General features: G+C 33.8%; 3 protein-coding genes and 1 long non-coding RNA gene across 6 annotated transcripts; 3 read left to right on the forward strand and 1 right to left on the reverse strand.

Moving 5' to 3' along the window:
- Window positions 1-290: 290 nt before the first annotated feature.
- Window positions 291-10,318, reverse strand: LOC100786792 (flowering time control protein FCA). 2 transcript variants are annotated; one of them, XM_006600319.4, is made up of 19 exons: window positions 9,763-10,318; window positions 8,630-8,700; window positions 8,445-8,523; window positions 6,522-6,604; window positions 6,384-6,435; window positions 5,726-5,793; window positions 5,428-5,494; window positions 5,061-5,140; window positions 4,914-4,978; window positions 4,232-4,288; window positions 3,958-4,123; window positions 2,827-2,901; window positions 2,189-2,656; window positions 1,620-1,832; window positions 1,333-1,539; window positions 1,210-1,248; window positions 999-1,064; window positions 869-914; window positions 291-598 (listed from the first exon to the last, which is right to left on the reverse strand). In XM_006600319.4, exons 1-19 carry the CDS (start codon window positions 9,992-9,994, stop codon window positions 591-593), a joined length of 2,142 nt encoding a protein of 713 aa, XP_006600382.1. In that variant the 5' UTR covers window positions 9,995-10,318; the 3' UTR covers window positions 291-590. The 2 variants fall into 2 exon arrangements, with proteins under 2 accessions (XP_006600382.1, XP_003550740.1); XM_003550692.5 differs by having other exon boundaries at window positions 2,189-2,716.
- Window positions 10,319-12,413: 2,095 nt separating this feature from the next.
- Window positions 12,414-12,836, forward strand: LOC102666969 (uncharacterized). Its single transcript, XM_006601340.1, has one exon. It carries the CDS (start codon window positions 12,414-12,416, stop codon window positions 12,834-12,836), a length of 423 nt encoding a protein of 140 aa, XP_006601403.1.
- A 2,268-nt stretch (window positions 12,837-15,104) lies between these two features.
- Window positions 15,105-16,213, forward strand: LOC106796727 (uncharacterized). The gene is made up of 2 exons (XR_001385702.2): window positions 15,105-15,190; window positions 15,937-16,213. It is a non-coding gene; the product is annotated as an uncharacterized lncRNA (long non-coding RNA).
- A 1,874-nt stretch (window positions 16,214-18,087) lies between these two features.
- On the forward strand, window positions 18,088-21,017 carry LOC100805534 (GPN-loop GTPase QQT2). Of its 2 annotated transcripts, none has more exons than XM_006600320.3 (6): window positions 18,088-18,390; window positions 18,645-18,774; window positions 18,887-19,113; window positions 19,799-20,089; window positions 20,279-20,484; window positions 20,612-21,017. In XM_006600320.3, exons 1-6 carry the CDS (start codon window positions 18,343-18,345, stop codon window positions 20,892-20,894), a joined length of 1,185 nt encoding a protein of 394 aa, XP_006600383.1. In that variant the 5' UTR covers window positions 18,088-18,342; the 3' UTR covers window positions 20,895-21,017. The 2 variants fall into 2 exon arrangements, with proteins under 2 accessions (XP_006600383.1, XP_006600384.1); XM_006600321.3 differs by having other exon boundaries at window positions 18,099-18,525.
- The last annotated feature ends 784 nt before the right edge of the window (window positions 21,018-21,801 follow it).

Below are 21,801 nucleotides of genomic sequence, written 5' to 3' on the forward strand. Positions count from 1 at the left end.
TTATTGTAAACCAAAAATGACTTTTATTAGTTAAATCGAGCTTTAGTTAAATTTTTGTAAGCACACGTGAATGAAAGCCATTAATTCCTTAAGCTCGACACTGCTACGAGAAGGTACGAATCTCTCCTGGCGTGCTATGTTGCAAAAGGCAACACTACTGTTGTCCCAGAACATGAGCATGTCACAGAAAACACTTGAGACAAACGCTTAGATGCTCTTCTCAATAACCGTTATTATTTTATTAGGAAACCATCACTGCAAGCACCTAAAAATTTTGTAAGATGTGTCCCTAAAATTAATGGTTAAAATTTATATTTAAGCAAATATTATGGGACAGAACGATCTGGGTAGGGCATTTCCCCTGCCATGTATTTTGAATCCCACATCCTTAGTGCTGAGCCAGATAGTGAAACCTCGACAACGAGGGCCAAAATAACTCGCCAATGCAAATAAATTGTTACATGTCACATGGGATCAAAATGAAGACGGTAGTCCCCTACCTTTTTGAAGCATCAAAATGAAGATGGTTGTCCCTACCTTTTGAAGCTGTGACATCTGTATTAGCCGCCTCAAGCTCAACCCATCAAAGTTCAAACTCCTGCAGGTGAAAAAAAGATACCGTAAGTTAGCATTGAAATTATAAAAATAATAAACAAAAGTAGAAACATAGCCTAGTCTGACAATCCGCTCTTCAACATTCATAGCAAATGCATTTAAGTATTCCACCTTCTCCAAACTAAAGTTAAATATAAAATGTGACATTATCTAAATTCAAAACAAATTATTCTTCTATGCATTGGTTTTCATGTGGTTTGTGCATGCAAGCATTGAGAGGATAAGATAGATAAGAAAGCTCAAGGATGGGAACCTGCAGGCTTATTTTTCCACATCAATTCTTGTGTAGAATGAATACCCTGAAAAGGGATCAGGAATTATCATTAGAGTAAAGAGGGCATGATAAAATTTATGAACAGTGTGAGAAGTGAAACTTGTAATACCTGTGAGTAGCGTCCTGGATCACCAGCAGAAATAACCGATGCCTGTAACTGTTTATATCCCACTTCCTGAAAAGCCAAACAACTTTCAGTCATACACAACAAAAATCAGACACTTGAACATTAGCAACAGGGGGCTACATGCATAGACCACGAGGCACATCATACAGAGCTTTTATTACCGTTAAACAAATGTTAACTAAAATAGTGTTACCTGAACATTTTGAGGGCCCGTAACTCCATATGCCTGGAACTAGAATAGGACCAAAGGAAAGTCAGTAATACAAAATCACTTTTCAATGTCAAAAGGGAGTACGTCAATATGTCAGATGCTTACCGAAGAAGACAAAGAAGAAGGATGCTGTATTTGTTGCTGGTGGAGAACTTGTCCTTGGAGATGACTTTGGGGCTGAACATGTTGGATTTGGGGAACTTGCTGGGCAGGTAGTATTGAAGGTTGTGACTGAGTTTGAGACTGCTGAACAGATGGCCTTTGCTGTTGCTTTTTCTGTTCATATAATACCAACTCCTCAGGTTTCTCCCACTGTAGGTTGGTTCCAGTGAACGTTAGTTCCACAGGTATAATTAAAATAGCTAAAACAATGGCAACTCATAAATTCCTACCCGACTTTCACCAGTGACACTATTATAGTAGTACTTGAAGCCCTCAGGAGATATATGTTCTGTCCAATTACATTTGACAAGAGCCATGTTCTGGTTTATTGCTGGTAAGGCAGAATTAGCAGGTGTGGATGAAGGCACATCTGCAGCAGGTGCAGCTGCACGAGTGCTGGCCACTGCTTGTGCTACAGCAGTCCCAGGCCCAGCCCATTGAGACTACAAAAATAGAAAATTGGCACATAATCATAATTATGAAAGGTTGAAAGCATCCTTTAATACACCCTAGAAAATTATAAATGATACATCCTAGCATCATGAGGAAAAAAAAGTTTTATGTCCACAACCAGTCTAGTTAGACACCAAAAAGTCTTAACAAATCAAAAAATCAATTTAAAGAATACAATCCATGGAAAAGTTGCAAATATAAAAAAAATGTAGTAGAACTGATTTGAACCAAACTTCATAGATCAGTCTGACCAAAGCAAATTAAGCAAGAATACAGATCAATTTGTGAAACCTTGATAGAATTCAAATTAAAATCTAATTATGGCAGAGAATTTAACAAAAAATACCTGCTTTTTGGTAGCTTCTGCATTTTGCTGGAATGTTAATGCTTGACTAGAAGGTTGCATCATTTGTAATTGTTGTTGAAGCTGGGAGAAGGCCTGCTGAGATGAATGAAAGCTTGCTTGCAAAGTCTGTGTTTGTTGTGACAACATCTGAGCTAACGGAGAAGGGGATTGCTGAAGTGGCTGCTGCTGCACAGAGGGAGGAACTTGCTGTTGATTTGGAGTAGTTAGTGCAGCATTAGATTGCATGCCGGTTTCAAGATTGGTCTGAGGAATTGCAGCAGACAAAGCACTCTGTTGAGTTTGGGGCTGAGAAGTTGGAAACTGTCCACTTACTCCATGTACCTGCTGAGATGGAAGAGGAAGTTGTGGCTGGGCATGCTGCCTAAGAGATGTTTGTGGATAGGGAACTGGTGCTTGAGGGTATAACTGGTGGGAATGTGGCAGTTCCTGGGATGACTGAACAGGTTTCTGCAATGGTGATATTTGTTGATTGACTGGTGGAATTTGTGGCATGGGCTGATTGAAATTCTGAAAGTAAAATAAATCTACTAATATGTTCCAAGCTACCAAAGAGGAAGTGAAGCCTAATTATTAATTAATCACAATTGTATGCTGAGAATCTTATTAGACAAATATACCTGTTGTGACATCGGCATAGACTGAACTTGAAAACGACCATCTATGGGGCCTCCCAAGCTAGTCATAGGACCGCCCTATAATTGTTCAAGCATTAGTATAAGCAACAGATGTTGTGAAGAGCAAAATACTAATACTTGAAAAATAAATAAATTAAAATGGTGGAACAGTAACACAAACAAATGCATCTAACCAGCAATTAGTGGCCAATATTTTCTCAAATGTCCAATTTAATTCAAATTTAAATATATTATAGGAAAAATTCTAGCAGCACACCCTTCCCAACATCCTATTGGTAAGGTGAAATGCAATCGGTCCCACTAAATGATGTTGGTTTTCACTCCCTGTTTGGCAGGTACTATTCCCTATTTAGTAGAATCCACTTGCATTTTACCCAATAATAGTGTCAGTAGATGTACACAACCTCACCCCGCAAGCAGAGGTTATTTTCATCTCTATATATGAACCTGGGGCCTCCACAAGTCACAAGGTTGCTCCCACCTTGTGGGGTTTGGAAAGGGTAGATGTATGCAGCCTTACCTCGAAATTGGAAAGATTATTTCCAAGATTTGAACCCATGGCCTTCAACTCACAAGGTTGCACCTTACTGCTGCTTCAAGGCTCACCCCCCTCTTGACTAAGTTAATCCCATTATTTATTTATTTTTTACAAAAAAAGGTAATGAGACGGTGCAGTTTCATTCTTGAGATAGTGGAGCTTTCATGTTTTACAAAAAGACAAGAAACAACTTAGCTGCCTCTCACTTCATAAAATATCCAGAAGGCAGCCATAAATGTATTTAAATTGAAGGATTTAAGTGAATAATATGCATATTCAAGATTATATCTATAATCTATGCTTACACATAAAACTCAAACATTGTTTTTATCACTCTTCTGAATACATTAGTTGACAAGAAACAATAGTAATGTTCATGCTCTACTTGGCCAAACTTAATGGTAATCTGCTGAGTGCTAACAGTTTAGCACCAAGAAATCATAGCATCCACAGACCATGCAAAATAAAGCAACAATAAGAATTCAGTAGCACAACATTTTAAAAAAATGAAATTGGGTTGGGGAGGCATTTTGCATTAGATATTAGGATTTAGAGTGAACCAAATTTATACTTACCGCATTTGTAGGCAATGCCATGTCACCAGATCTTGAAATCAACGGTGGCCCCATGCCCTGAAGACCAGCATTAGAAGGTGGCCCCACATTTGGCGGATGCATGGGACGCCAAGCATTAGGGGGAGGCATACGATCACCAATAGGATCCGTAATATTGGATGGATGTCTGCAAATAGGAATTACAGAAGAAATCATTGTAACAAGTCCTAACATGACAAGAATATAATAGAGGAACCATGCAAAAGGTAGAGGGAAGTAAAGGTGGGGAGGCTACCTTGTGCCTGGTGCATCAAATCTAGGACCAAATCCTGGGCCTCCAAAAGCAAGACCCCTGAAGCAAGCCAAACAATTTTAAAAACCTCTGGCTGATATAAGCATAGCATGCATTCGAATAATAGAATATCTAAAAAGATACAAGGTCAAACAACAGTTTGGTATCGACAGACTTGTTTACTTATGTATCTTTATTTTTGCATCAGTGCAGCAGCTGATTCATACTACACACAAATATGTCAAGAATATTATTACGTCAAAGTTCCTTATGTAATTCAAGTCTGAAATGAAAGAGAAATTCCTTCCCTTCACCCCTGAGGAACAAAAAGTAAATAAGTCCCAACAATGAATAAACAACTTGTTGGAGTAAAAGACCAGGATCGAAGAAAAATCCCTTTTGACAACTTATACAGCAAATACTAGCCTTGTTTTAGACCTCTTCCATTTGAACAGTTCCCTTTGAAAATGTGGGCTAACCAGACTGAAGAAAGCAAACATACCAGAACTATTGTATAAATACAAACTGCCAACTAAAAAAAATGCTTCTTGCCTAGGCTTGATTTCATATTCATAAGCCAATTTGTGGCTCAGGTTTAAACAGTCCATGGCTCCATGCTTTATTTAATTAATTAGCTGTAGAAGGAACTTTTATGCTTAAGGATTATAAATTAGCTATGACAAACCTGGAATCTCCTTGGCGAGGCCTTTTAGGATCAGCAAACCGGACAATAAGTGGCTGCTCACAACCCTATGCAGAAAAATGCAAGATTAGCCAGAATGCTTTCATAAAAAGAATTATTAAAAGAGAAAAAAGATATATTTTTTCTTACTCTCATTGTGTAGATTCCATTAAGCGCATTAATTGCTGCCAGAGCCATATCTCTGTGTGAGTATTTAACAAAACCACATCCTTCAGCCAAAATAAGGGAAAATATTATCTATTCTGTATTGCCATCAAAGATCAAACACAAACACACAGAGACACAAAAAGAAGTAACCGAAAAATAAAAAATTATGATGCCTCCAAACATTGAAGGGAACAGTCAAAAACAATACCACTCATACACCAACCAATTCATACTTTCTTCAAGAACAATTATGAAACTGAAGCACGGAAACCAAACCCTCACCCCCATGATTTCACCACCATCCCCTACCCAGTTTCCAGCTAATATCCCATATAGGTAGGAAACATACCACGACTTTGTTTCTTCTCATCACGCATAAGATAAACATCTTCAACCCGGCCATATTTTGAGAAAATCTGATGCAAGAGAGTGAGACACCATCAATTAGTTCCATGTTAATAAAAACAGTAAGTTTGATATAATACTAGAGAGATATTAAATATTTAATAGAGAAATTATCAATTCATTAATCACAGACATCAGTCCCCTTGTGCCAAAGTTTCCCTTGTGCAAGACAACAATAAAAAAACTGTCCCACTGAAAATAAGAGTCTCTAGTGTAAAGTTTGATTGCAGCAGGAAACATACTTCCTCAACTTCCTTTACGGTAGCCTGTTTGTTCAGAGAGCCCACAAATAATTTGTACTCAACAGCACCTATTATATAAATTAATTTGCATAAACATGAAACAGTAAGTACAATCATCAGATGACTAATAACAATGATGCACTCACAAATACAAAAAGCACATCCATACATAAATTCTTCCCCTAGAACAACCTATTTTTAACAAAAATTAGCTTTGGAACATGTTCAGATGAAAATAGTATCACAAGTTTTTTTTCCTTATCAACTAATTAGCTGTTCTAACCCAAAAGTAAATTTCAGTAGCAGTTTTAAATATATTTTGATAAAATAATAAGTGAAACAACTACAATGTAGACAGGAGGTTTAGAACATATGAATGAAGTTAATAAAAGGGACAATTATAAAGTCCCTTTACTCCAATTGATAAATTAAGACACAAGTTTCCATATATAAAAGATGTTTCAAACATTTGATCAGGTTTCATAAGGCCCCCTGATGCAGAAGATTGACAATCAGGCCAGACTCCAGAGAACTCTAGATACGTTTTAAATATGATTATGGATACCTTAACAGTATTTTTAATTAAGCCTTGTGCATACTAAACATGTGGCGGTAAGAGTTTTCAAGCCTATCAATGTCAATAAATATAAATAGTTACCGAGGCGTTCCCGTTCACCATCAGCATATCGCACTTGGATTGGACCAACACCCTAAATAATAAGATACAAGTGTCAGAAAATTACTAACTATAAGCTGCCTCACTATTTACTATCTAGAATTCAGAAGCACAACTCACTCCAGGAAGAGTATGCTGATTGTGCAATGCTCTAATTGCCTGATCAGCTTCTTCTGAGGTAGCATATTTTATGAAACAACAACCTGCATAACAAAGATACTTTATACCAGTTTCATTAAAATACCCCCCCCCCCCCCCAGGCAATAGGTATCAATAAAAATAGATCCACAAATTAAGAAATTTGGCAAAAATGACAGCAAAAAACTTAATGTGATTCTATATTAAACCTTTTTTTGCTTAAAAATACTTAGCAGTCACAAGCCCGGATAATCAATGGCTGACAGTAACTGTAAAAAATTAAGGCCCAGGTACTCATAGTCTTTACTAATTACTCTTCAAACAAATTAGATTGATTCTTCTGGTGTATTTTGTAACAACTATTTGGGAGAAGACAAGAGACTAAAGAGAATTCATAAGGGGATAGATCAACCAAATTATATTTGAACACCTAATTTTTCATAAGGCATCAAAGCCAGATGATCCCAAAGATTAAGATCTCATAAAAATTTTAGTTGACCTCCAAGATAATCTCATCACAAGCGATGAGGCAAAAATCATCCAACCATCAAGATATCACATTATAGTTAGACAATAATCTTATTAGAGTATACTTGATTCTATATTCCTCACAAACATTTCTAAAAACAACTATCAGTTGCAGACCAAATGGATTTAATGCTCTTATAGATTATTTGAAAGGCACTAGAATTTCAATATTTCATGGACTAGAATTTTGGTTCCACCTATACGTTGCACACATTCTATTCAGATGATTTCTGACATTGGATATGGCATTCATACTCAAACAGTTAAACACCAATGTAATGTATTATAAGAAACAGACTGCTTTTCTCCTGCAACTGGATATTGTACAAGCTTGGAATAAATTCTTGTGATGGCCATTTGAACAACTATATTTCCCAGCATAATACTTTATTCACCAATAGAATAGTCATTAAAAGTATGATGGACCAATTGACAGCGGACCCAGTCAAATGTGGAAATACTTATCCAATACCTGCCATAACTTTAAAATAAAAATATATACAGATCATCACTGTTGTTCTCCCAAACCCATGCATTTCCAATTGCAAAACAACCACATGGCTCGGGTTCAACAGGAGCTGCATCATTATACACAATCACAGACATCACATCACCAAGAAGCAAAATCATTGTTCAAAACAAGCACCATATACGAACATCAAATCCAACACATAAGCATAAAAATAACGCTAAAACTACTTGCCCTAGATTTTGCATAAACACAAATGAACGGCCATCAATCACATCTTCAGCAGATACTGCCACTAATAAGGTATTTTTAATGAAGTATGAATTCCAGCAAAACCATGCACTAATATCAATCATCATCCATATTTAGTCAACCCAACTTCATTAAACCAACTCATATACGACATTCCAAGCCATTCATTCAATAAATGCTTATTTCACCAAAATATGAGAAACATTAAACCTTCAGTAATACATTGTGATTCAGTGATTAACACCATTCAAATGTAATAATCCAAGTTTTTCCACTGTTCCCTCTGTACAATAACTGACTTCTAAAATTTTGACATAAAAAAATCTACAGCTATGGCAACTGACACTCCAACTACAATCAAATATTTGGTAGTGCCCCCACCATTACAGCTACAATTGCAAGAGCAGGATCTTTTTGGTCCTCCAAGATCCCATCTGCTATACAAAGAGCACCTTACAGATTTACATGTTGTGGCTCCTTCAGGTATGACAGGATGAGGAAAAAAAAGGTGGAACCAATACTAACAAGTCTGAACTTGTTGCAAAAACAAACTGAGAAGATGATGAGCTTATTTTCTCTACCATCAGCCTCTCAAAGGACCTGAAATAAAGTGTATATGAATCAAGATAGTCTCATAATATAAAAATAACAAATACCTTGATGCTGTCCTGTCTTTTTATCTTTGATGAGGGCAACCTCAATCACGTTCCCATGTTCCTCAAACAAAGGGCGAATCTGGCATGAAAAAATTGTAACGAGATAATTAATCATTAATAAACTAAACTAAAGTCAATATCATTTAATGTACAGAAAATAAGAAATATTAGGCAATATAACTTACATCTTCTTCAGAGGCTGTTCGGGGAACAGATCCGACAAAAAGTTTGGCAAAACTTCCACCATCTAAACGATCTGAAAGAGGAAAACATGTCATTTGTTTCCATTACACCAATGCTATAACTGTTGCCAAACTAGAGAGACAACAAAAACAGCAAGGCAAAAACTACAACAATAACTGAAACAACTCAAGGTTGCAACAAAACATACAACCACCACCAAGATTTATCCCTCCCATCAGTTGCCAGTTCAGACCAACACAACAAGTCAATCACCACATATCATTGGAGCTCCTCCCAACCTCCCCTGGAAGTAAATTATAAAGCAACATAAACCCTAAACAATGCTGCAGCATCCCAACACCCCCAAAAATAAATAAATAAATAACTGTTGCTTCTCACAGAGACAAATGCCAGGAGCAGCAATGTAAAATACCCGATTGCTGACCATCAAATTACCACTCTTAAACCCTAACTCCTACCAGTAGTTTAAAGACTATTTTCCTGTTTGAATAAACTCCTTTCCTCCTGTCCTCCATGTGTACTTATAGGAGAAGAAAAAAAGAATAAAATGAAATTAACTACTCATATAAATTATAATAATTTCTTCCATATACCAAGTGAGTAGGCACAAGTGGTTAATGTGCCGAAGTTAAGATTGAATCGTCCGGGTACTACCCAAATTCGATCTTGGGCAGAAACAATTCTTAGTCAAGCTTTACTTATATCTCTCGGTCGAACTCCGGATTAGTTGTCATCTCTTTCCCCTAATGAACTGGAGGGTTAAGACAAAATAAAAAATTCTCCCATAATTTAAAATCAATTTCCCCCATCATAAGTTAAATTGAACTTCTCCTATAAAAAAAATTAATTGCTGAAAATGTTTATCCAAACAGAACATATATCCTGAACAATATCCAAAAGAAAAACAAAAGGCAACACGCTCAACATGCCCCATGTTCAAGCGACCATAAAAGCAATAGCAACTCAAAGAAGTTGCAATGATTACTACAACACAGCAACCGCAGCAATTGAAATTCGTGGAAAACGAAAAACTCTCTATTCAAGACTCAATTTTCAGTAGCAACAACACCGCAAACCAAACAAGAGAAAAGGAGAAAAAGTGAATAAAACTCACCGGGCGAACCACCACCGCGTCCGGAGAAAGGAAACCCTCGTTTCTGGCCAGCGAGCGGCGGTGGCGCCTGGTGGCCGTTGAATCCGAATTCCGCGGGACCCTCGGCGCCCATCGGCCGGAATCCTCCGCCCCTGCCGGGAGAGCGATGCGGGGGACTATCGAAGGCGCGGTGGTGCGGAGCAGCGCCGGAGCGGAATCCCCCGGGGCTCTGGCGCGCGTTGTGGTAGCTCATGGGAGAATCAGAGAAGCGCGAGTGAGAGTTGTTGCCCCCCCTGTTGGAGTGACGATAGTTATTATTGTTGTTGTGAAAATCATTGTTGTTGTTGTAACGTTCTCCTCTGTGTCTATCCAGCTTGGCTTAACAGAGCGGAACCCTAACAGAAACCCTATAGTGAGAGAGAGAGAGAGAGAAAAGGAGAAGTGGGTTATGTTATGTGTTCCTTTGCTCCGGTGGAGTGACACCTCTTGTCTTTCTGGCTTACGCTGCTATGCACCACTAGACACAACACAATCATAAATTCATAATTCATAAATACTACTCACGAATGAGACGACGACGACGAAGAAAGTATCTCGTGTTTGTTTTGTTTTGTTTTTGCGGGAGCATTTTTCTTAGGCTCTTGCTATTTACACTCCTTTTCGCTAGGTACACCCTCATAACTCCAACTATACTCTTCTCCCTTAAAGATGTACACTAAATATATTTTCAAAATTAAATATACTTATAACTATCATTTATAGTTTCAAAGATATACTTTCGAAATAGGTATATGATTTTTAATAAAATATCATTTAAAAATTAAGATCGTTAATGAGAAATACAAAAAAATATATATATTAACGAGATAAATGTTTATCTTTTACTCATGTTTGTTAGTCTTATTTTTATCCTATCATTGGGATTATTTAAATCCTATCTAAAATTTTATTTTCATACTATCTTTATTATTCTTTAAACCTTGATTTTAAACCATTTTCACCATATATTAATTATATAATATTGTTTTTTCATCCAGAACATGTAATATTTAGTGTTTTCCTTCATGTGACACTATGTTTCAAGGTATGTTCATGATTAATTTCATCTATTATACATTGTATTTGTAAAGTAAAGCTTTTGACAATGGTTTTTTCTTTTAAGTATGTTCATTCATTTTATAATCCAAGTCTATGTCAATTATTCAGGCCTCAACCCTCGAAAACTCTTAAGTACTTTGATTGGTATGATTTTTTATTATCGAAAATGTCCTTTTAGAATAATGTATACCATTTTGGAAGTGTATCTCTAGAACTATAAATTATAGTTTTGGAGATATATTTCGGGAATAGATATATTTAATTCCAAAAATACATTTTCAAAGAGGAAAATGAATGTACATCTTTAAGAGAAAAGGGTATAATGGATAGTAGAAAGGGGTAGAGGGATGTACTTCCAGAAAATTGAGGTGTAAATAGAAACAGCCTTTTTATTTTTATTATTACTGGTCCAGCCACCTAGCCCACTCACTCCTTCCTTATCTCGGCCTTTCAGTATTTTTAGTGTCTGTTTATCAAATTCTGCCATTTCAACGTTAATTACTTAAAGCACCATAGTATTTGCTTTGCTGCACCACAATTGTATTATAAATTGGACAATCCATGTTATAAGTATTATATATGGACTCAATCCGGAATGCAATTATGGTGCACCCAAGCAAATATTGTTCTGCGTTAAGTAATTTTCCATTTCAACTTTTAAGTTTCAACCCTTTATCTATCCTTAACTCTGTCACTAATGCAATTTTGTGTTTTTTTTACAATAAAAAAATTATAAAATACTTATAATTTATAAAAAATTATTTTGCATTAGTGTTTTGTGATTCTTTAAAATTTAGGAATTATTATTTTATTGGAATTAAATATTTATTGTAGTATATTGAATTCTCTTATTATTTGAAATTGCTAATAAACATATATTGTATTTATTAAATTTAATAAATATATTTATTCTAAAAATATAATGTTTAATAATACTATCTAAGTTAATTGCATTTTTTGTCAAAAAAAAATCTAAGTTAATTGTATATCATACTATATATAAATTTAATAATTGAAACTATATAATACAGATATAGATAGATAGGTAGCTGCAATTGGTATGCATGGTTTTATAAGGGAAATCGGTGCATCCATAATTAAAATTTAAAATTCTCGCGGTCTCTTTGTGATTTCATGGATTTAATTGGTTTCTGATTAACCCAAAACAAAAAGTTCATGGAAAAAAAGAGACCTATTTTTCTGTCCCTAATTTGCAAGCTTGTAAAGCTAATAATTTAGAATTCAAAACCATTTAGGCCACACTTTCACCTCGTTAGCGAATACAAAGGAAACCGTCAAAATATTTCCTAAAAATGGTAGAAAACATAGACCACTAGCGTCATTCCTCTAATAAATCATATTATTGCATGTTATAATAAGTGATTCAATTCAATAATCTTCCTTTATGTTTTGAGTTTAGGAGAAAAATGATACTTGCAAGTTTCTCAACTTTTATTCTCCTTCAGTTATCCATTTCATTAGGCTTCTTTGTTCCACCAATTCAATCCATTCTCTCTCACACAAGTTTGTTAGAGCAAATATGTCGCCAATCACCTCATTATCACCTTTGTGTCATGACTTTGCGATCATCAATTCATCATAGATCTAAAGCAGATATTGCGGGTTTTGCTCATTTAACCCTTGAGATTGTCAATGCTAATGCCTCTATAACATTGGAACATATACCCAAGTTTCATGGCCAAACAGAGGACCCTAAGCTAAAAATGGCCTTGAAAGATTGTCTTGTTTCATACAACACGATAGTCAAGGTACATTTGAGAGAGGCTCTAAATGCTATGGACGTAGGTGATTATAGGGCTGTACAACAAAAGGCTTATGTTACTATTATTGAAGCTGAGTCATGCAATACTAAATTTAGGAATCTGGCTACTTCACCTTTAAGGGATACCAACCGATATGTGCAAAATCTGTGTGCTATTGCCATTTCAATTGCTAAAAAATTGGTTCTGCCATACCAATTACCAACTTCGATTTAGGATTACTAAATTTTTAGTGTTCATATTTTTTGCATATACACCACTTGAGCCAGATTTCTATGTGTAAATACTTCTTTTTTACGAGATGTGTAAATACTTCTTATAGTTAATTTTAATTTTCCATTCCTTAATTTTAATGTTTATGTTACATATATTTTTTTCTCTCTTCTCTTTTAACATTTCATTTGTTAGATTTATCACTTTTTTTTCACAATCATCTACCTCTTTAAGGATGTGTACACTTTTTTTTGAACCATGTATACATTCATTGAGAATGTGAACAAAAAAATATACTTGGTCAAGAAATAAAAATTAATTCCTTGAGATACTAAAATTCATTTAAAATATTTATCTTTTTTAATAAATATTTTTTTGTGAGTACAAATAAAAAATCAAATCATTAATCACATGCTTAAGGAATAATGTTACATATCAAGTATATCACACTATATTAATATGATAACATCTATTTAAACACGCTACAACTCAATCAATAATAGTTAAGCATCGGAATATTGATACTTTGAAACACATCTAGTAAAAAAAAAGGGTGGTCTTTGCTAAAAGTTTATTCAATCGTGTGCAATACACAATATGTCATTTTCATTTGTTTGAGATTGCGTATGCTAGATATTATATAAACCAAATATATTGTGAGTTCGTTGTTTTTACGCAATGATGCATATAGGTTTATGAAGTAAGTTATTATAATTTTGATTTAAATTGTTTTTTGGTTTCTGTAAAAAAAAGGTTTTTTGGTTGATATGCATTAAAAAAAATTGACGATGAAAAAATTGCCCTTAAAATGGTGTAAACATTAAAAGTGATTCAACATCCTTGGGCTAAATGTAAGAATAACGTTATTGTCTCTCTAGTTTAACTATTCACATCCCCTATAAAAAATTTAACTATTCCCATTTCTCATTAATTACTTATAATTTTATAAATAGTTTAAATTTCACACATTATTGATATAGAAAATTTTAGACTATCAACCAATTAAAAAATACTTTATATATGACATAAGAATCTATGATGGATGTGAATATAAAAAATATTTACTCTATCAGCGTGTTATAATTAAATTCAATTAATTATAATTTTTATTATTAACTTGTTTTTAAAGAATCATTTTACTAATTATTAATCAAGCATAATAATGGACGAGTCAAATAAAACTATCTTGGGTAGAACTAATAGAAAAGCTATCTAGCTGAAAACTAGAAAATAATTGATAGTTAGAAATTGAGAATATATTTTATTAAATTATAAATATTCGATAAAATTAACAGTTAAAAAATGATAAAAAAAAATTAATAAAATCATAATTTATTTAAAAAATATAACAAGAAAAATGAATAAATATATTAAAAATAAAGTGAAAAAAATATAAAAATAAAAAATTAATGTTTAAAAAAATATTATTTCAAGTAAAGTTTTAAAAAATACTAAAAGCTACAGAGTAATTACTAGAAAAAACTTATTTATTAACTAATTAAATGAGTTTTTAAACTAATAAAAAATTAAAAACTAACGGGAATGTTTTGTGTAACACTTTAATTTGTAAACACACACTTTCTGATGAATAACAATCTGCAATTACTCCCATAGAAAATTAATTACTCCGTAAAAAAAACATTCTTCAATTATAATTATTCACAACTAAATAATTTGAATAAATTAATTATATAAAATAAATTTAATTGTACGGTTATTATTTACTAATTACTGTCTGCCAAAGAGAGACTAGTATTTTCTTTTTTGACAAAAGTATTAAGGAACTCCAAAACCACATATAATAAGTATTTCTTTTTAAAGAAAAATTGGTTGCAACAAAATTACCGAACTTGTTTTCCTATTGGTTAGTTAAAAAAAGTCACGAGAAACATTTGAAAACAAATATGAATGTTCATTCATTAATTTAAAGTGATTATTATAAAAATGAGTTAACATTTAAACTGAAATTGATAAAGAAAGAAAAGATAGAACAAAAAAAAAAAGTATGAGAAATTAATAAGAGTAAATAATACTTTTTTTTTCCGCAATGGATTCTGGCGACTCTTCCGGCGCTGAGGTACCCCACGTTTTTCTCTTTCTACATTTTACATCTTCGCTTTTGGAAACCATATTAACGGTTAGCTTGTGTAGTTGACTTCACGCAACCTAGTTAATTAGTGAGTAATGAATAGGAACTAAAATGAATGAAAAAAGAAGTTGTTGACTTCACGCAACAGGATAGTTAAAATTGTTGTTCTAGAACAACGTGCCATCAGAGCCAAGTTCCTATCCTTGATAGAGAACCAATGTACAATTGGTATCTACAGCGATATCCGGGCCAGTTCCCCGCCACCTCGGTGAGCTCTTTCCTTTCTCCCTATATTTTTTATGTTAGTTACATTGGAAACAATGAAAGTTTTCAAGCTTAAGTTTGGGCATGATGTTCTAATTTTTCATTATTGCACTGCATATTTGTTTGTTCCACATAGTCAAGTCTAGTTTGCATTTGCATTGACACACATTTGATAACCCTCGCCATAGTTATGATTTATGTGCCTATTTGTTTCTGAAATTTTGGATATACATGGATTGAGGACCTAAACTTTTGTTGATTAGTCTTGATGGTAGCCACTTATTTATATTTCATAATGTGAGAGACTTGGGTCCTCGTAGGGGTTGTTCTATAATATATACAAATCTCTGTCTCTTTTTCTTTGATTCAGTGTTATTTTCCTATCGATTATGCTCTCCCGAACTTGTGACTTGAAGCCCACTTAACAGTTAATGAAACTGTGTTTGCATGTTTGAATTTGTCATATGCTGTTCCTAGTTGGAGTTGCCCCTTTCAAGGTTGAATGCAACATATGATGCTTTTTTTTTGTTCAAGTCTTGTGTTTCTTATTTTCTTCTTGGTTTGGCCTTCTTTGTTTTATTCATTGTTTCGGGATCTAGTGTGAAATGTTAACTAGTGTATCTGACAGCTAGCATGTAGTGCAAATGTTCTTGTTTACATTCTTGTTTACATGTTAACTGTCAAGTGCTTTAATTCTGGTTATGTAGAATATCAATGCATTAATTTTTAGACATTTTACTTTTAACGCAGAGTTGAAACAACGGGCATGTCTGGTTCGAAGAAGATTGAAGATCAGTGACTCCCAGGATAAACATTGACAATACGAATGACTGAGTGATTATGTTTTTTTTATTATTATTATTGAAATGGAGAATAATTTTATTTTCCTCTCTCTTGTTTGGCTTACATTTGCCTTTATTTTGTTCTTTTAACTCTCAGTCACCGTCACCGTGTTTGAAGAAGATTTTGTGTTTATTTTTTACTTTCATCCTCTTATTTATAATATTTTAAATTTAAATTTATCGTATATTTTGTTGTACAAGTTCAATTAAAAATATATGGTTATTTCATCCTTTTCAAGTAAAAAAGTAAAATACAATGAGGGCAAGAATAGAAGAGGACACTCAAAAGAAAGGGAATTCGAGACGCCGACAATAACTAGGGATGAAAATGAGCCAAGTCAAGTCAAGCTTTATTAGGCTTAAACTCGGCTTGAATTGAATCCGTAAAGATTGAGCTTTACTCATTACCTGTCATAGACTTTTTTTTTTTAAGGCTCGGCTCGGCTTACATAAAAGTCTGGCTTGGCCCACGAGCATATTTAAAAGTTTGCTTAAAGACGTATTTGACTAATTAATTATTTTCAAATCTAGTGAAGTACTAACTAAAAAAAGAAACTTATAAAATTTCGTATAAGTAATATACAAATCCAAAAATAATTGATAAACAAAATTATATTGAATTCAAGTCGTTAAAACACAAAGTATATCAAAAGAAAATAAAAATAGCATAATATTAAAAAATATATGGATTAGAGATGATTTACACTAATATAGCCAAACAAAAATTATTATTAGTTAAATTAACAATTTTTAATCCAATTTTTGAATATATAATTATATTTAATATTTTAAAAAAATATATATCTACAATAATTTCATCTTAGTTTACTCAAGTCATATCTTATATACTATTGATCGAGGCCGTACCCGAATCAAATAAACATTAAAAATGATTATCTAGGAAGTGATCCCAGGTCGTCTCCCAACGAGCAATGGTCAACCAAACGTTCATCAGATAGTAATAAAACAGTAACGAATTGGGGGTTATCTGTTTGTGTAAATTAAACAACAAACAAATTTGAATTAAAAATTAACAGAATTAAAACATGTTTTCCCTTAATTCATAAGCAAGTCTCTTATCCTAGGTCAGTTCAACTACTTAATCCAACCCTAAATTAAATTACTAAGTGAAAATTAACAGAAGGCTGTCATTACGTGATTAAACAACACATACACCAATTAATCATGAACGAAACTGATCATTAAAAATGAACGTAAATTAAGCACAAAGACAATTAATCAAACACTAAGCATGCATGGATTAGTAGCAACAAATACAAAGTAATTGGTGAAGAGAAAAAACCAATCAATATTCAATAGTAATAACAAAACCTCAAAGAGAGTTGTACTTGATCTTCAAGATAAAACAATGCCGGAGACTTAGCCTTTCATTAATCACTAGAAATGAAATTGTAGATTAAAGCCGAAACAAAATTGCAGAAAACGAATTTTATTCTAGGTGAACAGTGTGCATGAACAGTAATAAAAATTGGAATTCTAAAATTCTAAAATTATTCTCCTCTCTGAAAAAAAAATTCCTAAACTAAAATCTTGATGCTATTATATAGGTCCTCAGTCCCAAAGCTCACAAATATATTTTAAGTACAAACCTATAAACGAAATAAAATAAAATCTGAATAAAATAAGATTGAATGAAATAAAATCTGGACGAAATAAAATCTAGATGGAATAAAATCTGGATAAAATAAAATATAAATGGAATAAAATTTAGATGAAATAAAATCTGGATAAAATAAGATCTAGATGAAATGATTTGATAAAATAAAGTTATTATTATTATTAGTTAAACAAGACAGTTTGTCAAGTTTAACAAGCTTTTTTTATAATTTGAGTTTAGCTTTTTAATCTAAAAAGGTTTTTTAAAAAGTTTGACTTTTATAGTAAACAAGTCGAGCTTTATATAGGCCAAACCAAAGGTCTTGGATAAACTATTCGGCTCATTTCCACCCCTAACAACAACTTGGAGGGAAACAGCTTAAGTGTTAGTAAAAGATTAAAATTAATCAATAATCTATTTATTATTAATTATTAAATGTCTTGGGTGGGTCGCAGGATTTTTCGGTTTCTTCTCGTCGGAGTTCGTCAGGGCAAAATAAAAGCAGGCGAAACGTAGTGTCGTTTTCCGTAGCGGCACGCTGCGTTCATAACCCCTCATTTTCATTGCGCAAAGAAGTAAAACCCCAACTTCCCTTTCGTCTCTGCCCTCACCTGCAGAACAGAACGCGTCGTCTCATTTCTCTCCGCATCGCCGTCGCAACAACACCGCCGAGAAGATAACCTCTTCAATCGGAAAATGAACGCTGATAACGGTTCCAGAGACGCCAAACTCGACAACCAACACGTTTCTCTCTTTCCACTTTTTTCTCTGTTCTCTCTCTTAGGAAACGAAATATACTGTAAATTGAAATTCGATTCCACTATTTAACGGGGAAGTTCAGTTCGCCGTTAGATTGCGTTGTTGACTTCACGCGACTAGGTCATACTAGGCTCGTAGGATAGTTAAATTGTTCTTCTATAAAGGATTAACCCTAACTATGTTATTTAATTTGATGAGATTTTTTTATGCTCATTCTTTGGTTTTGTTCGATTTTGAAGGCAAAAGACAAAGAAAAGGAGGAACTCACCGAGAATATGAACAAGTTGCATATTGAAGGATCTTCGTCTGGGAGTGGATCATCTAGCTTCAGAAGAAAACCTGTCATCATTATAGTTGTGGGAATGGCAGGTGATTTTGCTTTTATATTATTTGATATGCTAAGTGTTGGAATTGTTTTTCATTTTTACAATACTATGCTTTATGAACAAAGACTCGCAATAAATCTCATTTGTGTTTTTAGGGAGTGGGAAGACAACACTCATGCATAGGTTGGTATGCCATACACATTTGAAAGACATTCGGGGTTATGTGGTGAATCTCGATCCTGCCGTCATGACACTCCCATATGCTGCTAACATTGATGTGAGAGACACTGTTAAATACAAAGAAGTCATGAAGCAGTTTAACCTTGGCCCTAATGGTGGAATTTTGACTTCCCTGAACTTGTTTGCCACCAAGTTTGATGAGGTAAAGTTGGCTTATTAATCTCTGAAACTATTGTGAGTTGTGATATTCTTGTTAAATTAAGTTTTACCCACAAGGACATAGTACTCTTATCGGGTGATCTTATTTGTATAACTAATTTATATTTCTAAATGTGAGATCTGGGCCTTCACAGGGGTTGTTCTATATACAAATCACTGCCTCTTTTTCTTTGATTCAGTGTTATTTTCCTATTGATTATGCTCTCCCGAATTTCTGACTCGAAACCCTATCAACACTGAATGAAATTATGTCTGCATGTTTGAATTTGATTAAGGTTTTTTAGGCTTTTTTCATGTTTCAGAATTTGCTATGTGCTGTTCCTGGTTGGAGTTGCCCCCTTTCATGGCTGAATGCACTACACTGACATTTGATAACTAATTTAGTATTGAGATCTTATTTGTATAACTAATTTAGTGATACAAATAAGATTGATAATAGTAGTATAGTAATACATGATCCGTGCTTCATTTTCAATTATTGAGGCAGAGAGCTTCCTTGAGCTTCTTTGATCTTATGTTTTGGTTTTACTTTTCCTAATTAAGCTCTTGGTGGTACAGTTGAGTTGAGATTGTATTGTGTACATGATTAGTGGCTCATTTGTGTCCTCATTTGTTTTTAGTCTTACAGTTGCACCACATCATTTAATGTTTATGCTCCTCATTTTCAGGTAATTTCTGTAATTGAGAAACGGGCAGATCAACTTGACTATGTTCTTGTGGATACCCCTGGTCAGATTGAAATATTTACCTGGTCTGCTTCTGGTGCTATCATTACAGAAGCTTTTGCATCTACATTTCCCACTGTAGTTGCCTATGTAGTTGATACACCCCGTTCAGAAGATCCCACCACTTTCATGAGCAACATGTTGTATGCTTGTAGTATCCTCTACAAGACAAGGTTACCTCTCATCTTGACTTTCAACAAGGTTGATGTAGCAGCACATCAGTTTGCTTTGGAGGTATTGTTTATCTATAATGAATTTTCTTTAGTTTTATTGAAAAAGATGTGTTGGTTAGATTAGTTACTTCATTTTTTTGGTTAATAATAGGATGTTGTGATCTACTCACTCACTAACATCAGGTTCTGGTTAACTAGTAAAATCTATTTGTTGTTCATTTTTTTCTTTTGTGAAATTTATTGTGTCTAGTGGATGGAGGATTTTGAGGCGTTCCAAACAGCCGCAAGTTCAGATCACTCGTACTCATCAACTTTAACTCAGAGCCTTTCTCTTGTGCTAGATGAATTCTACAACAATTTAAAATCTGTTGGAGTTTCTGCAGTTTCTGGTGTAGGAATGGAAGCCTTCTTTAATGCTGTCGAAGCCAGTGCAGAGGAATACATGGAGACATACAAGTATTGTCCGAGCTTGACATATTTTTTATTTGTTTGCTTCACTATTACATTATTATTGATTTAGCATATATAGCAGGGTGTTTGAAATGACTAACCAAATAACTTCATTGTATCGTGCACTGTTTAGGGCTGATCTTGATAAAAGACGTGAAGAGAAGCAACGTTTGGAGGAAGACCGCAGGAAGGAGAGCATGGATAAACTGAGGAGGGACATGGAGAAATCTGGGGGAGAAACTGTAGTCTTGAGCACTGGTTTGAAGGACAAAGAAGCAAGTAAAAGTATGATGGATGAGGAAGACGAGGACGAGGAAATGGATGATGATGATGATGATGATTTGGGGATATATACTGAAGAGGAAGATGCTATAGATGAGGACGAAGATGAGGAGGTTGATAGGTTCGGCTTCTGATGTGATTCGTCACCAGTTGGACTGCATCAGAGCTAGATCTTTGTATAGCACCTTGACCTTCATTTGGTAAATGTATACAAACCTTGAAAGTTTGACTACTAATTAATCAACCACTTTATTTCATATAAGCTGTCAGCACTATTTGCTCTAGGTTCTTTACGTTTATGTTTTTGTACTACTTGCAGAGATAGTTGTGCTTGATGCAGCTTGTTTTTGGACTTATAAATTTGAGAATAGTGATTACTCAATTACATATATTGGGCAATTTTAATATAGTATAACTATAGATTATAAATTAGAGAATAGTGACTTCCCTCTTTGGATTGTTATTTGGGTGTGCAACTCTGATTAGCCTTTAGATCCAACATATGTTATGCAATCCCACTCACCGCTTCACGTGTTTTTGTTTGGGAGGGGGAGGAACAAATTATCGCCGCTTAACGTTCGGCTCGGTACCAATATCCAAAAGCCCGACATTCAAATTGAATATTACAACTCGTATTGAATTTATATACATACTTGATATACATACTCGTATTAAATTGATAAACTTTATTAAAATATCAATAAATCATTAAAATAGTATACGTTTAATATTTTACTTCAATAACTATTTAGAAGAGAAAGTAATATTTCAAAGACGTAGATGGTTGACTAAAAAAATGATAAAGCCATATACTAATCATACAGCTTTGCATTATAATAATGGAGGAATCTAAAAACAGTGATAAACACTGTTCATAAAATATTCTAACAATAATAATTGATGTAATCTTGAAACTCTTTATGACCCCCAGATGAATTTAATGCATCGGCAGTAATGTATAATTGATTAATGATTAATAATTAAAAATTTTCAATTAGAGCGACTTTTCTTGTTTTTTTAAAACAAAGATTGAAACTTTTA

This window comes from Glycine max, chromosome 17 (genome assembly GCF_000004515.6).
Source record: "Glycine max cultivar Williams 82 chromosome 17, Glycine_max_v4.0, whole genome shotgun sequence".
Taxonomy (NCBI): Eukaryota; Viridiplantae; Streptophyta; class Magnoliopsida; order Fabales; family Fabaceae; genus Glycine; species Glycine max.

Bases quoted from the DNA above. Each gene is read 5' to 3' on its own strand.
- LOC100805534 (XM_006600320.3), top strand. From the start codon at position 18,343: ATGAACGCTGATAACGGTTCCAGAGACGCCAAACTCGACAACCAACAC. The intron at 18,775-18,886 runs GTGATTTTGCTT...TTGTGTTTTTAG, and splicing joins TATAGTTGTGGGAATGGCAG to GGAGTGGGAAGACAACACTC. The intron at 19,114-19,798 runs GTAAAGTTGGCT...CCTCATTTTCAG, and splicing joins TTGCCACCAAGTTTGATGAG to GTAATTTCTGTAATTGAGAA.
- LOC102666969 (XM_006601340.1), top strand. From the start codon at position 12,414: ATGACTTTGCGATCATCAATTCATCATAGATCTAAAGCAGATATTGCG.
- LOC100786792 (XM_003550692.5), bottom strand. From the start codon at position 9,994: ATGAGCTACCACAACGCGCGCCAGAGCCCCGGGGGATTCCGCTCCGGC. The intron at 8,524-8,629 runs GTAAGTTATATT...TTTTCATGCCAG, and splicing joins GAACAGCCTCTGAAGAAGAT to ATTCGCCCTTTGTTTGAGGA. The intron at 1,065-1,209 runs GTAACACTATTT...TTGGCTTTTCAG, and splicing joins CGGGCCCTCAAAATGTTCAG to GAAGTGGGATATAAACAGTT.